This window comes from Genypterus blacodes, unplaced genomic scaffold, assembly GCF_046128005.1.
Source record: "Genypterus blacodes isolate CSIRO-AG114 ecotype Tasmania unplaced genomic scaffold, CSIRO-AGI_Gbla_v1 ptg000029l_1, whole genome shotgun sequence".
In the NCBI taxonomy this organism is placed as follows: domain Eukaryota; kingdom Metazoa; phylum Chordata; class Actinopteri; order Ophidiiformes; family Ophidiidae; genus Genypterus; species Genypterus blacodes.
Genome location: NW_027466842.1, coordinates 2,900,333 through 2,915,870, shown reverse-complemented (window position 1 = coordinate 2,915,870; position 15,538 = coordinate 2,900,333). Strand labels below are relative to the sequence as shown.

General features: G+C 42.1%; 3 protein-coding genes across 4 annotated transcripts; 1 reads left to right on the top strand and 2 right to left on the bottom strand.

Annotated features, from left to right (window-relative positions):
• The first annotated feature begins 1,137 nt into the window (after positions 1-1,137).
• LOC142994250 (glutamate-rich protein 6) lies at positions 1,138-4,046 on the top strand. Its single transcript, XM_076144995.1, has 10 exons — positions 1,138-1,201; positions 1,335-1,625; positions 1,712-1,872; positions 1,992-2,026; positions 2,209-2,375; positions 2,586-2,668; positions 2,852-3,010; positions 3,163-3,388; positions 3,482-3,749; positions 3,950-4,046. Exons 1-9 carry the CDS (start codon positions 1,178-1,180, stop codon positions 3,746-3,748), a joined length of 1,413 nt encoding a protein of 470 aa, XP_076001110.1. The 5' UTR covers positions 1,138-1,177; the 3' UTR covers position 3,749; positions 3,950-4,046.
• Positions 4,047-4,384: 338 nt separating this feature from the next.
• On the bottom strand, positions 4,385-8,465 carry selenot1a (selenoprotein T, 1a). The gene is made up of 6 exons (XM_076144996.1): positions 8,281-8,465; positions 7,272-7,382; positions 6,415-6,541; positions 5,370-5,457; positions 5,085-5,251; positions 4,385-4,947 (listed from the first exon to the last, which is right to left on the bottom strand). The coding sequence occupies exons 1-5, from the start codon at positions 8,412-8,414 to the stop codon at positions 5,127-5,129; spliced, it is 585 nt and encodes a 194-aa protein (XP_076001111.1). The 5' UTR covers positions 8,415-8,465; the 3' UTR covers positions 4,385-4,947; positions 5,085-5,126.
• A 422-nt stretch (positions 8,466-8,887) lies between these two features.
• Positions 8,888-14,667, bottom strand: kif2c (kinesin family member 2C). Of its 2 annotated transcripts, XM_076144458.1 has the most exons (23): positions 14,575-14,667; positions 14,368-14,442; positions 14,185-14,279; positions 13,955-14,059; positions 13,616-13,664; positions 13,497-13,532; positions 12,790-12,921; positions 12,529-12,651; positions 12,299-12,396; positions 12,114-12,209; positions 11,964-12,018; positions 11,660-11,822; positions 11,484-11,574; positions 11,109-11,172; positions 10,899-10,990; positions 10,677-10,819; positions 10,375-10,588; positions 10,158-10,268; positions 10,007-10,074; positions 9,839-9,920; positions 9,676-9,756; positions 9,475-9,568; positions 8,888-9,244 (listed from the first exon to the last, which is right to left on the bottom strand). In XM_076144458.1, the coding sequence occupies exons 2-23, from the start codon at positions 14,426-14,428 to the stop codon at positions 9,183-9,185; spliced, it is 2,115 nt and encodes a 704-aa protein (XP_076000573.1). In that variant the 5' UTR covers positions 14,429-14,442; positions 14,575-14,667; the 3' UTR covers positions 8,888-9,182. The 2 variants fall into 2 exon arrangements, with proteins under 2 accessions (XP_076000573.1, XP_076000574.1); XM_076144459.1 differs by lacking the exon at positions 13,497-13,532.
• Positions 14,668-15,538: the final 871 nt, after the last annotated feature.

Below are 15,538 nucleotides of genomic sequence, written 5' to 3'. Positions count from 1 at the left end.
TTTGATTCTGTAGGTAGTTGTTAAAACATCAAATGTCAATATTAAGCACACCAGCTACTATTTTAGTTGTATAAAATGTCTTCCAAGCCTCCAAATTCACTTTCTAATGCCTCATTGTAGTGAGATTAAGATGACAGTGATTTGGCATTAATATCATTATTACCAAATCCCTTTGAATACAGCTATGACCAAATTAATTTCAAATTAATTTTGAAATAATAAACTCCTTTTCTGGAGTGCACTTCATTGGATTGTGTCTAAGTGAAAGTGTGCATTGTTAACCTTCAGCCAGGAAGCATTACCTTTACTCAGACAGGTATTTTATCTCCAAGGTTACTGACAACACCAGCATGATCCCAGGGACGGATGAGAGCTGGGGTGAGTGTATGACCTTGCATCTTCTTATTTTAGTGCTAATGTATCTTGATCATCTATCTATCATCTCTCTTAGACGGCAGAGAAAGCTTGGACAAGTAGCCTGGGCCAAGAACAATGAGTGTAGAGATGAACCAGTCACAGGTAAGATGAGATCCAGCTTCCATTGTGAATCTGCTGCAGGTAAATGAAAACAAAGAGAGAAATAGAGCAAAGAGAAGCTATCAGATCCACATCGCTGTGACTTTTTCCTACTTTCAACCACCTTATTCTATTATTCTTCTTATTTTATTTTATTTTTAATTTTAGATGTCACAGTTGCCCAAGAGAACGTTTTTGTTATCAAAATAAAACACGCACAGTAGCGGAAAATATATTTAAGTGAAGAATGAGAAACTTTCCGTCTCGGTACTAAAAGTGATTTATTTGATCGTTTATTTGTTCACTTTTCTTTTTTTTCTATTTGACGTTTCGGCCGCTTCGCCAGATGAAAATCCTCATGACGTCAGAGGCTCTTTTAGATAGTAGTTTTGAAGTGTAAATAGATGAAGAAAAGATACAAAACTATCTGAAAATATAATATATTGACTGATTAGATATGTCAATAAGATATGATGGTACATAAATTGTGAAATATGTATTATATCTTGCCATCATGACGTCCTCTGTCCTCAGATACGGATATGTACAGTATGTAAAACAGGTCTCTGTGTTAAAGGAGATCACCTGACGTCATTACGGCTTTTGATGAGGTTTGATGGATGTAGCTGCGATATCCAGACGAGACCGGAATACCACTGAGATGTTCCCCGCCCGGGAAGATCTTGTAAGACTATAGAGCAAACAAGAAATTCAATCGTTCTCAATCTTATTTCTGCTTCTAACATTCCCGACGTCATTTTCTATATAGCAGCCCCGAATGACTAACGTGCTCATCGAGTGTGTATTCCTCCACACAGCAGGGATCTTCACAGTCTACCACCCGCTGTCCGAGAGAAGGACTCCTGCGGTACAAGCGAGAGTCTGAGGACATGTCAACTACGATCAACTGTCCTACAGCGGAACCAAGAGCAAGTTGTTACACATTTCTATATACAGGCTGGCTGTGTTTTGCGTTACTGTTGTTTTTAAAACTCTGTGCTAAACAATGTGTCCAGTCCCACGACGCAGCAGAGCCTTCAATCAAATGTGAGTACTGTGGAGAAAATGCGATACCTTTACTGGACATGGCAGGGACCGAAGACCCCGAGGTAGGACAGACTTGTGTGTTGAGACATACTGACCAAATGTGTTTATATCTGCATTATTTTGTATTTACTTCCCCTTCCTCCTGCAGGAATTTACGGTCTATTGCTGTGCTCAGCACCAAGAGCTATGTCAGCTACTGCGGAAACAAAAGTGTTTGTTTGAGGCGAGATGTTCTGTGGGGACTAAAGTTCTGACCTCTATGGACACTAAGACCACCATGGAGCTGGAGGAGCTGCTCAACCAAGCCAGGCAGGTGGAGGATTTTTTATTATCATGTGGACTCAAAAGAATAGACTTAGGTACAAAGAAACGCAAATAAAAATGGATTAAGGGGAAAATATATCCAATCCAAGTGCATCTTTTTTTAGGAAACGAGATGAGGAGAGAGCCCAGGACGAAAACTGTGAGTAACACACATATAGTAGGAGTTTAAATACTACTACTACTAACACTAATGATACTGTAGGATCTCTGCCTTTCTTTTAGTCACATACATCTGTTATATTGCTGGCGTTCGAGTAACAATATTCTATTCCAATAGCTTGGAGTCTGATAATGATCTGATTGTCCTCTGCTATTATTTAGATGTCCCACCATCAAAGGTCCTCCGCTTTAGGCTATCTCATAATCATGGAAACGAAACTAGCTTCACAAATGAGGAGGATTATGGAGCTATAGGAGATAAAGTTTACCCTCAAGACCTGGCCCCTGTTTGTGGCCACAATCCAAGTCAGTTTGGCTTGTGTTACCAGGTAACTATATATTCTCTTCCTATTACATTACACCAAACAAATAGTTGTTTATTAAGAATTCATGACTACAAGTATGTGAAATAAACGAAGTCTTTGAATTTTATGTTAAACACAATGTACATACTGCCACCATGTGGACGTTTATGAGGACTGCAGCATTTTGGCTTTTAGCATGTAATCATCACACTAAGGGGGCTTGTGTGTTCACAGGATGGGCCTGGATTTCAACATAAATATTATCCTAATGGGAAGCCGTTTCTTACTGTGTTCCCTGATGCCTCAGCTCAGGTCTTGTATCCACTCAGTGTGATCATCAGTGTGTTGTTTTTTTGTTTTTTTCTTTTCACATGGCGAGATTATATAAAGGAGTTTTTGAAAAAGCACAATGCGGAAGTGTAAACTAGAACAATCGGATTAAGTTGTGTGTTCTATAGAGTGTGTTTTCTGTGGCGTTCCTTTCCTTATCGTGGCAACAGCTATCCCTCGGGCCTTTTGGCTCTGGTTGTCGTGGTCACTGAACAAAAGGGGAGAGTGTGCCTTGTGTATGATGACAGCCATGCCACCGAACAACCAGTTAGGGCTGTATTCCAGTCTGACGGCAGGGCGACATGTTACCATGGCAATGGAAACATATGGTAGGAATTGAACTATATTATAATGATGTCACTTCTTCATAATAGCTCATGCAGGATCAGGATAACATTTTAATATAATATGAATTTCATTATTAATTTATATATTGATGAATGTCCTACAACTTGTGTGTGTGTGTGTGTGTGTGTTGAAGGCTGAGCTTAGAGAGATCAGGTGGTCAGTGTTTGGACGAGGCAGGCACCAGAGTTCGTCGATGGCACTGGAGCAGCTTGGACTTCACCTCCGCCCCTCTGCGTCCAGTCTTCCTGTCCCTCAACAAAAGTGTGGGGGTTCGAGTCCTGGGAGAAGACCAGGTTTTTGTCTCCTTTCTAGCAAATGGCCAACAGGCAAAGTTCAGTATGGGCACCTGCTGTGTTCAGGTATGAATGAACTTTTGTTTTGTATTTTTAGCTGACCTATTCCTGGAAACAAGAGTTTAACAAACCTTCTTCATCATCATTTTTCCCCATCAGGTTCAACGTGAAAGAAGAGACCCCTCTTCAAAACGATCAGTTATGAAGTACGAGCTGTTTCTACTGGCTGCTAGGATTCGGGTCCATCTGGCCATTCAGCAGCTTCACCAAAGACTGTTGACACAGTCTAGCCCACTGTTGCAGAAGATCACTGTAGCCCCTCGCCTCCTCGCCATTATCCAGAGGCTGATGACAGTCAGCGATGATGTCAAGATGACTGAGAGGGAAAGAGATTTCATCATTGGATGCCTTCAATATTGTTTTTGATGTAAATCCAAGAGACACAAAATCAAAACCCCTTTTTATTTTGCATATTTTATAATCTTTTTAGTCTAGTCATATATGTAAACATGTTTAATCACCAAAACTCACAAGAATCCCAATTCAGTATGAGAATTGGGATGTAAGCACTGTGACCCCGGTCTTAGATTTTACTCACATGCAATCTGTTTTGTCTCATCCAATCAGATCAGTGTGCGGCTTCCAGTCTTCCTAATGGCATTAAAAGGGAGCAGATGGCTCAAAAGATAAACAACAGTGGTTTGGCTGGAATCAATGTGGTCGTCAGCGTCTTTTGGATTCATGCTGCAGCTCGTTTGGGGGAAAAGTGAACAGTAAGCATTCCAGATCAGTTTGGTTTGCTGTTGCATTATAATGAATATTGAAACATTCATAATTCCTCCGAGTGTGAGACAGACACTGCAAAATGTCTATGGCATCACAAATACCAAGCAGCTTGATTTAACATGTTTAAAATCATGATAAATGTTCAAAAATCTACAATCTGCTCTTCCACTTTGGATCACTTCACCCAAATGAACACCTGTAACTTAAATGCATCACATTCACCACTTAGCTCAAATTGTGACGGCAGAGCCACAGAGAACTGGAGACATCAGAGAATTACAGTTAAATAGTTAAAGGCTTTATTAATCTTAACTTTCTGCACGTTATGTCAATATAAAAATTATTCAGAAATCATACCAAGACAATCTCTCAACGTTAAATTTCCACAATGACAGATTGTAAGTTTTGCTTGTTCTACGTAAAGTTAAGCTACTTCAATAACAACCATAAAATTCTATGTATGGCTCAGTGGGTACAAATGACGAGTGTTTTTTTTTTAATTTATTCACATGGTTCCATTATGTTCAACAAGTTAAAGACTACAAGAATCAATGTAAATTTCTCCTTAAGGGACCACTGATGTCCACAGGACTGCTGTAAGCCTAAATCAAAAAGCTGGCCCGGGGGATAATCTCTGCAGTAGTATGAACAAGTACAACAAAATGGCAGAATGGCCGGCACAGTTGCCATGGCTCCCACTCTGGCGTCGGGGGCGGGATGTCTCCGGGGCACGGTGAAGAGTGATGGGGGGCATCCAGCCTGTGCTAGCAGTCTTCCTGCCTTCAGCACAGACCTTCATGAACATCACCTCACAGCCCGGTGAGAGACCCACCTCAAACCTGGACGAGGCAAGAGAGGGACAGCAGGTTGGACGAGGACGCAAGAAGAGGAAGATCCATTAGCCCAACAAATGTCCCAGAGGGGGAGAGAAGACATGTCCCTGTGGGTTTGGTGCCAAGAGGACTATTGTACTTACATGGAGGGGCGTTTAGCTCCAGCCAGGACGTGAAGAACAGGGTTAGGAGTGAAGGTGTGGCTTTGTGTTCATGTGAACGTTCATCTTCATCTCGTTGTCCAGTATTTGTACCAGCTGCTGCATGGAGGGCAGATGACCCGACTCCAGTTTAGACCACACCGGCACATCTACGGAAAGGCAGAACCACCATTGTCGTTACGTTTCCACTCAGCGTGGCATCACAGGAAATCGAGCAAATCCATCGTGGAAATACACGAGAAGATAGAGAGACGATGGAAGACTCACCGTTTAACGTGATTTCAAAGGCTCCTGTAGACATCATCTGGTTTTCGATCATATTGCTGAAGAAGAACACCATCATGCAGGCGTAGATCTGTAAATCAATAAGCAATATTGAGTTAAAGTGGCTCACAGGGCTGAGCTGCACGAAAAGAAGAAGGCAGTTATCTAGCCACAGCTCAGGTCCTGTACAAAACCTTTGAGATTATTGATTCACATTAGAATCTGATTGCCAAACACAAGCTTGGTTCATATAGGGGCTTTCTCGCTGAAGGAACAGGTTTTGGACAGACTTTGCATGTCGTCGCCGAAGCTCAGCGACACGTTCGCTCTCTGCAGGCGCATACAAATCAGACTGTTTGGGTGTGTGTGTGACTTGAGTGGCAGTGGCTCCAATTTTGTTTAGATTAGCACCTTTAAAGCCAAATGTTACACTGTTACTGGTTTGCCATGTTCACAGTAAGAAACCAAATGTTTGTGTTCCCTTATACTTGTGTTAATAAATAATGAAGATGGTTTGTTTCTATGCAACAATATTTCTTATTTTTTAGCCGTTACAAATGTTTCAAATTGCATTTCACATGAATTTAACTTCATCTTATTCAATCTTGCTGAAGAAGCCATTTCTCTTGTTGCTGTGACGACCATCACAAATAAATCCAATCCATTGTGAGCACCGGAGTAAAGGTGCCAAAATCCTGCCCTTAAGTCTGTCCTCCTGGTTGATGCAGGGGCCGAAATAGATGCCGTAATGAACATAAAATAGATTACACCTATACAGAGCATTAGACCAAAGATCTTAGATGAGTTATGGATTTGATGATGAGCAAAGCCCAAAAAAAAGAAAAAGCAGAATAAATCCATCCAATAGCTGTTGGACACTCTGCACTTCAGACTGTGTCCCACCAGTTTAACGCCGCAAAGCTCCAAGGCTCTTGAGTCAACAGCAGCGCGTGTACAGTGTGTGTTTTCCGCGGCGTACGTGTTAACAACGTCTCTGTGTTGACAACACAAAATGCAAATCTGCGCAGTTGCTCCTCGCGGCCCTCACCTTGTTCCCCTGGGCCCACTCCCACACGCCTGGGGGCTGCATACCAAACAGGGCAAACGGGTCCTTGCCGATGATGATCAGCCCGATCAACAGCAGTTTGAACATAGACAGGAAGGAAGCAATGTGGCTGAGGGAGCAAAAACAACACAACTTCAAAAATCAACTTCAAGCAGGCAAATGCTAATTATAGATTTGGAATTCTTCCGCAGGCTTTAAAGATTAAACTGACTGAACACTGATACTTTACTTTGTCTACATTGTTACCTTCTTCAAACCTACACTTATGCATTGTACTAGAGAACGACACCGTCACACTGACTCCAGAAAGAACCTGACCGGACGCTGGATATTCTACTGTATCATTCTTATAACGGTCTGATCTCTGGTGTGTTTATTAAAGGTCTGGGTGGTGATGATGAGGACCTGTGGGACTCAGTGATGCTGCAGGTTAACAACACCACCTGGGACTATTACACTAAGCAATCTCACACCAAGAACTGACACTGGACCCACATTTAACCTAAGATTTTCCAGTCACAAACAGTTCACCGGGTATAATATCAAGAGAACTGAGCTCAACACATCGCCACAGTAGGATTGCTGTCATTCTTAGACCTCAGTAATTCATCCATTTTGCTTTACATAGTGATAACAAAGGTCTGAACTGGACACGGCTATAACAGGCTTTTCTAGCATGGAAAGATACATTTCCATTACATTGTCTTCACCCTTAACAATCTCTACAAGCATCAAAGACATGTATGGGAAAGACAAGCAACACATCTACAGCAGAAACCTGAAAGACAAAGATGACATAAAGCTATTAAAGAATTTAGATAAGACAATGTCTCCCCTACCGATAGAGGGGTAGAGGAAGGTAGTTCTCCCCCTCGATGCGGATGTCTGGGTACCGCTGGTACAAAGCCTGCGTGTACTCCTCAAACACCCGCTTGTACCCTCAGGAAATGCTGTGTGGAGACAAAACAATGAACAGACAGTTGATGCAAACAGGAAGAACAAGCATGGGAGAAACTGTAAGCACAAATGTAAACATAAGATTGTGAGCATTCCAATATTATCTTTAGATTTGCATGGCCAAAGTGTTTTAGTACCAGTGTAAAGTCCAATTCAGTACTTGATTTATACTTGTATATTCTGCATATAAATAGTGTAACATAAAAAGAAAACAAAGCCAGCAGGACATTCAGCAGCATTGTTACTTTAAAGCACAAAGAGCCTTTGGTTTGATCTTAACAGTTCCATGGTATTTGACCTTTTGACCCCCCAAATTCCTGCTGTCAGACCAACGGGGATAAAAAGAAATACATAACTCGTAGCAGGACTTTAATCTTTTGACATTAGTTTTTGGACGTGAATTAATCTGATTCTAGACTACAATTCACCTGTTGATATTACGTCATCGGACAAACATTCTTCATTTCCAACACTGAGGTTACAAAAATGACCACCGGCTACAAACATGAATGAGTAAGCTTGCAAACGGACAAGACACGTTTAAAACCGGCTTAAAAGGCTGAGCACCTCGGCATGAATTCAAATTATGCAAAACATTACTCGGTTAAGTTTGATAGTTATACATTAATGGAATTTTGGCGGAAGCTGTGATTGTTTAACTCGTGCGTAACGGAAGAGGGGCCGTGTTTTGACTCGCCTCGACAGATTCGATCACGAGAAGGTTCTAGAATTTACCAATGTTAACCATAATTTCCGGTTCACAATTACTAACAGAATAAAAGTAAAGCAAACGCAACTCTTTGTCTCTAGATATGTGTTAGCTTGGGCCCTGCGCTGAGCTTTAGCCGCGTTTTAGCTGGGACATGACGATGACTCGCCACATTTTCTTACCAAATTTGAAACTTGAGAAGTGGCCCCGTGGCGAACTGCATCTTCATCTTCTTCACGCCGCTGTTGTCGCCGGACGTACTGCAGTACAGCGAGAAAATTCCCAAGAAAAGGAGCGAAAAGCGCGACCACTTCATGGCTTCACTTGCTGCGGCTGACTGCCCAACTTCAACTGTCAAGCTGCGTGTTTTGTCACCGCGTAGTCCATCCTCTTCCCCTTACTTCGACACTGCCGCGCACCTACAGCGCCACTTACTGGTATGGAGGTGGAATAAAATATTTTCTGGTATTTTTATACTGCTCTCCAAAATATGGTTTAAATATAAATAAAATCACAAATAAATAATATATAACCATTTTTTTTGTCGGTGTACTATGTTATAGCTTATGCATATAGTATTCATCATGTCCTATGTTTATTTAATGTAGTACCTTTGCAAACTAGGTCGAGAATAAATGAAAAGCCAGAACAAAGGAAAACGTAAATAAAATACTGTATTATATTAATTAGAAACATCATCATCATAACATACATATGGGTTACTCACAATTCTAAATCTCCTCAAACCTCTTTAAAAGCACAATAAATTCAAAAATGAGGGGACAGAAGTGAAGCGAACATTTAATATCAATACATTTTAAATGATACAGTTGAACAGGTTGTGGTTCCACTGCCTTGTATTTGTTTGAATGTTTAACAATGCTTCATCTGCAATAGTGTTAGCGAACGTAGAAGAGGTAAAACACCATGAATCTGTAACACTACTTCTCCCAGAATGATATCGGACAGGATTACCCAAAAGTACATGAATAACATATTTAAAGAATTTTATTCAATAGAGTTTCTTCACATTTTATTTAATACAAAAGTGTTGATAAAATCAAGAGGAAATGCTGTGTTCATCTCAGTGATTCATCCTTGCCGCCTGCTCCTGATCCACAGCGTTCTCCAGAGCCAGAATTGCATCTGTGGGCGAAAGTGAAGGCAACATGAGGCAGGTTCACCTACCGTTTTCTTTTTTAGTGGCAGACAAAGTTGTATTTTTTCCTCTAGTGCCAGAATCAAAACACTGACTATGAACAAACATGAATGATAACTACTGTATTAATATTTGCTCACTTCCCCATATCTAACTACAGTCTTAAAGAGGCCAAAGTCAATGTTCAGAGTACAATGAAAAGCTTATTTGTACAAACCCATCAACTTTTGAGCGTGAGCCTTCATGTCGGGGAGTCCTGTCTCAATGTCAAATGAAACTTGTTCCATTTGCTTTGAGAGTTCATTCCCCCTCTGGAAAACAAGAAAAGGGACACACACCTCAAGAATGGCAAAGGAAATACACTTTTTAAAAATGGCACTGGGTGTAGACACCAAGAATAGAATAAAGAGAAATATACCTGGAGCTCTGCATAAAGTTGGTCCTCCTGCTTTGCCACCTGAGATATGGCATCATACACGCTGTGCTCCGTATCCGATTCCTACAGACGGAGAGGAGCAGGTTGTTAGCAGACTCAAGATATACATGATACAGCATCACGAGTACCGATTTCGGAACCTGACCTCTGAGGCTGAAGAAGAATCTATAGGCTCTGGAGCCTTGGCTGCCCCACTCGCTTTGGATGGACCTTTCAGTTCCTTCACTCTGCCAAAAGGTGGAAATGATGTTTAGCCGTTGTGGTTCAGATCTTGTTTGGTATGGCGGTAAATAGAGATCAAATAAATACGTACCTGTCAGCGTAACGTAGTGTGTTCATTGTATATTCGCACGATGTCAACCCAGGAGACACCATAGCAATCTGTGGCAGAGTGAAATACTGTCGTTACAAGCTGTACACGTATACACACATTCTTGGCGTGTTTGGTGTTTGTGTCGACGTACCATGCAGGTCTTTGACTTTTCTCCGATGAAGGAATCCCTGAGGACCTTGGTCAACGTGCTCATCCGAAAGGGAATGTGATCGCTGTTCATCCCCAGCGATCGAATGCACTCCTGAAAGGACATGAAAGCGGAAGCAGCCTTAGTTTGCATCCGATACGCAAAAGCTGTACACTATCCACAAAAATCACATCTGGCGCGCGCAGAGGTTTCACCCGACCTTTAGAGCCAGGAGGCTGCGGTTGATCTCAGCCGTCTCCACCAACGTGCTGCGGTCGTTGCTGCTGACGTCAGTGCCGCGCTCGTTGCCGGCCAGGTCGACCAGCGAAAATTTGCCGTGCATCGTCCTGGCGCGGTCGCTGTACCGTAGGACGATTTGGAGGATGGCGTGAGAGCGGGAGGAGTTGGCGTTGGCTGACGTCTGGCCAGATGTTCTGGGGGAGAAGAGAGGACAGGCGTGTTGATATGAGACTAATGTGAGCAATATGAGGTTGCTATGGTTATTATCTGACCCACGTATACCTGCACGCGCTGCCCAGCTGTATCATCTTGATGACATCTTCGGCGGTGGACACGTTGACCTCCTCCAGGCCCACCACCTGAACCTGCTGTCTGTCATCCTCCAGAACACGGAGCTTGGCCTTCTTATTCAGCAGGTCGTACACCTGCGTCCACGAGCGTCAGTTATGTTAGAGATCTTTTCGATGAGAGAATTTTTAAGCAGAAGAAAACATTCATTCTCACCTTGCCGTTGTAGATCTCGAAGAAGCTGATGTAGGGAGAAATATCCAGGTGAGCGTATCTCCTGTGGTTGAGGAAGGTAAAGACATCCTGAGCTGAAAAGAAAGGAGGCAGGAAATTATTCTTTGTTTATTTAAACGCAATTTGGATATCATATCAGTAAACAACCAGGTGAGTATATCAGGAAACATGTGGGAATACTTGAGCTCATACCTGCCATGCCGTAGATGCCCTTTGCACTGTTCTGCTGCTTCCCTGTGAATTCACCTCCCATTGTCTAGGGGGGGAAAATGCCAATTTAGTCTAGAGATGCAACAACAACAAACAAAGCAACCATAAAACGATACATACAGTGATTAGCTGATTGAGGTCTTCAGTTACATGTTGGTGATTACAATGTTACTGTCCGACCCAAATCTAACCTAACCCTCTAATCTCACAGCACAAACTTGGGCTTATTCCTAAATTAAATTTCAATTGCATGCGATTTGCTGTGAATTGCATGTAAAATGACAATAAAGTATCTTAATTCTTATCTTAAATCTCTTATCTAATTTGCACATTGGGTTAACGACAACCCAGACTCACATAAGTCTTCCCACTTCCTGTCTGGCCGTAGGCAAAGCACGTTGCCATGCTACCTTCGAATATCGACTGGACCAGAGGTTTGGCTGTGAACCTGAAGGAGAAACAAAAATGTCATTCCTGTCCATTCTTTGATTAAGTGACAGCTCAGATCCAAAAAGGTCAGAGAAGGTCATTACTTGTAGACCAGGTCATTGGTGGCGCTCTCATCGAAGGAGTAGTCAAACTGGAACACGTGGTTGTCCAGGAACCTGGTGAGGTCCACCTTCTGCTTTGGCTCGTGGACTAGCAGAGAACCGTTCCCAGGTACAGAAATCACATCGATCTCCTTCTTATTAAGCTCTGGGATGCAGAAACGGAAAACAACAAGCAGAAATAACAATGCCGTTTTCATGAGATTTATCATTTAAGAGATATAAGATTCGACTTCAACCGTTCCGTTGAGATCATACTGTGTGACGGACAAAGTTTTTCCAAACCTACCTTGCCTGTTGAATGGTCGCTTGCGGACACACACACAAATCTTGTGAGAGTCAATCTGCAAAAACACAAGAGGCACAAAAAACAGGACGTGTAAATGGCAAAAACAGCTATTTGAGACGTATAAGACGCGTTTCCTGCCCCCAGTATTACCAGGTCGGCGGTGGTCATGGGGGCTATTTCCAGCGTTTCTCGGAAATCTTGGATCATCTCGTAGAACTTCTGATTTGGCCTCGAAACTTCTCCGAACTAAAAGAGAAACAAAGGGAAAGCACATCAACGGAAATCCATAATAAGCTGGATGGTCACAAACAGGGAGAATCCGATCTGAAACTCACCTTTCCTTTCTTCGTCTGCATTTCTGAGGGCTTAACAGCGCAGGAGAGCCTTTTGTTGCCTTTGATGTGCTCTTGTGGAACCACAGATTTCCTCCTGCCTGTGTGGAGATGTCAACCGTTATCATCCTTACAGTTGAAAACAATGAAAGGTTAAAATTGATTCATTGACGCATCCCAGTGAATAGATGTGAAAAATAAGAACTGATATCTGCGTCAAATCCAGGACTGACCGGCGGCTGGTGGCAGAGGGGCGAGTCTCTCCGGCACATCGTTTTCTTTGATGGCATCGCGGAGGGAATGCAGGCTTGAAACCATTTTGGTCTCATTCCTTTTACGCTGTTGATTAGGAATATCTGTCAAAAAAAGAAGAAGACACGTTTGCGATTAAATATTAAGATTTCACTAATGTGGTATGAACAGGATCCGACAATTCCAAAGTGTTGGATCAAATAGATGTGCAGCTTTTATCAGGATGGACTAGCAGCACTAACCAGAGATTTTGAGGACAGATGAGGGGGAGAGATCAGGGTGGATCGTCTCTGGGTTGGCCTGAGTAGAGAGGGCAGAGGGGACAGGCGCCGGGGCCTGGAAGAGACACGTCTGCCTGGTCTGGGGCTTGCTGACTACAAGCAAAAGAACCGTGTTCAGCACAAAATCAGAATGAAAAATCCAAAATCTCACACTAATCCTGTGAAGCCATGCGCACAATGAAGAGCAACTGCAAATCACAAGGGAAGGAAGTTGAATACAAAATATGACTTTTCCCTCGCACAACTCCAGCCCACAGTGCACAGTGAAGTAGAATATATGAGCACAAAAGCACATATGAAAACAGTAAGTGGAAGTTGTGTAGCGTTGCAGCTGATTAAATCATTACGGCTTTTAGTTAAATCACATTTGTAGGCATCACCTCCCAGACAGAAGTGAAATCAGATTACAAACAACAACTGATTCCGTTAGATGCTGGTGATTTCCCATAAATAATCCAGTTTGCTTATGCGCATGCATGTGGGACTAAGCGCTGAACAGAAGCATTACATTGCTGATCTATTTTTAATAATGAAGGTAATCATTTCCACTGCAAATCTTCATTAAGCTCTTAATTGTGTTATTTGTTACACCATGTCCCACCAACTAAAAAGGTGATTAAGAGGAAGGACTGTACAGAGAGAGAGGGGGGAGAGAGGGCCAAGCAAACCTGTCTCCTCAGTTTGACTGACAGCTGGAGCAGAGGCTTTTGAAGGGAAACAAGCAGTTAGGAGACGAACTACTGAACATGACAGTCGACGGGCAAAGGGTTGGAAATCATTTACATACAGGAGACCGGGGCAGGGATCCTGGAGGAGCGCAGTCGACCACCGTACTTCTACAGAAAGAGAAAAGAGGTCATGAGGTTGGACATGTAGCTCACAGTTCCACTCAGTGTTGATTGATAAGTTCTGAGCTGAGCAGTACCACACAACACAACACAGACCACTAACCAAACCCTCAGAAATGAATTCTAAAGAACTCAATCACTGTGTCAACATGAACATTATATTAAAAGCTTACAATGGGACAAATGGTATCTTTTAATGTACCGATGCTGTGATGGAATGCATTAGATTGTGCATGTGTGTATGATGAAGATGTAACTGATGTGCAGGTGAGGCAGACCTTCTCTGTTGGACCAAGAGGGGGCGGGGACGCAACTCTGTTGGCGACAGAGTTGACAAGGTCCAGCAGCTCTGGGTTGAGTGTACACAATTCACGCAATTCAACCTAAACGGTAAACACAGGGGTGCATGTATGATGCCAACATCACAAATAACAAGATATAGTATATGTCAACCTATTAAAGTGATCAATCACCACATTAATCATTTATATTTATGACGGGCACTAACCTCCTTCCCTCGACAGATTTTCCTCTCCATCCACTCCAGCATCGCTGTCGACTTCTCGATGTCGACGGATTTGACAATAGCTGGATGCACTCGACCTTTTTGGAGCAGACAACCATTACAAATTGTTAACGGAAAGACGCCGCTACCTCAGTTGCAGATACCAACTCGATAACATGAACTCACCGTCGCTACGGGCGATTTGCACGGAGAGGCCGACAAGAAGTCTGGACATGCTGTTCTCCATTTTAGCTCACGGTGCTGAAAACAAACAAGTTGAATTAGCAACAGCTAACAGCACGAGCTTTGACCCTAACTCACACTAACTAAGCTACTTAAGACGCTATAAAATCGTATCACCTTCGTTAGTTCAGTAATATGTAATTAACTCACCGTTGTTTTATAATTATTGCGTATTATCGGTTAGGTCATGCTAACGCTCAAATCAAAGTCAGGTATCAATTGCTACGCCGCCCAATATTTGAAATTTGACTGTTTCCGGCTGCTTATGAACCTGATTGGTCAACGCGAGCTTCTTTCTTCTTCGTTGTTTCTTACTTTGACTACACAAACTATTATGATGCTATACCGCCACCAACTGGATAAGTAAATAATAGTGTTTCCGGTAGAGAGTTGTAGTCATGAGCGTTCAAGAATCTTATCACTTACAAAGAGAGAGATGATACATTTAAATCAATCCAAATTATATTCACAAATTACATACACGAGAAAATAAGTCACTTTTTATTCACAAATTTAGGAATGATAAACCTCTTTTCCTGTATTTAAAAAAAAACTTACTGAATACATTTATACCCACTGTATTCATCCCCGGTGGCCTCAAAGTTTATTTAAATATTTTTAAGATCAAGTTACTGCACTACTAAGCAGGACTGTAGCCAGGTATGATGTCACCAAGGTCCAGACCAAAGCAATTATGTCATGATGAAAAATAATAATTGGCTATATGACTGTATAAATAGTCAGGGGTTGAAAATATCTCCTTTGAGTGTTTGTTTTTAATTAACATTCATTCCTAAAGGCATGTCATCCTTCATTCACAATCCAAAATATTGTACTGCTAATATTACAAAAGTGACAATATATAATAATGTAACAAACATATTGTTTGGTACAAAATCTGCATGTTTGTAGATGCCGAGTTTTTTCTTTGTAAGACTTTTAATGTTTTATAATTAGATGTAATGTAAAATGTCCTTAGTCTGTCAGTCCAAATCAGGCAGTGGGATTTGCTTGCATTTTACAGGAGAAGAAGAACTCCTTTGTAACCCAGCAAAGGGCCGTGTGCAAAGTGCAAAGGGCACTGAAAGTAGGATTGAGTGTGCAAGGATCAGTG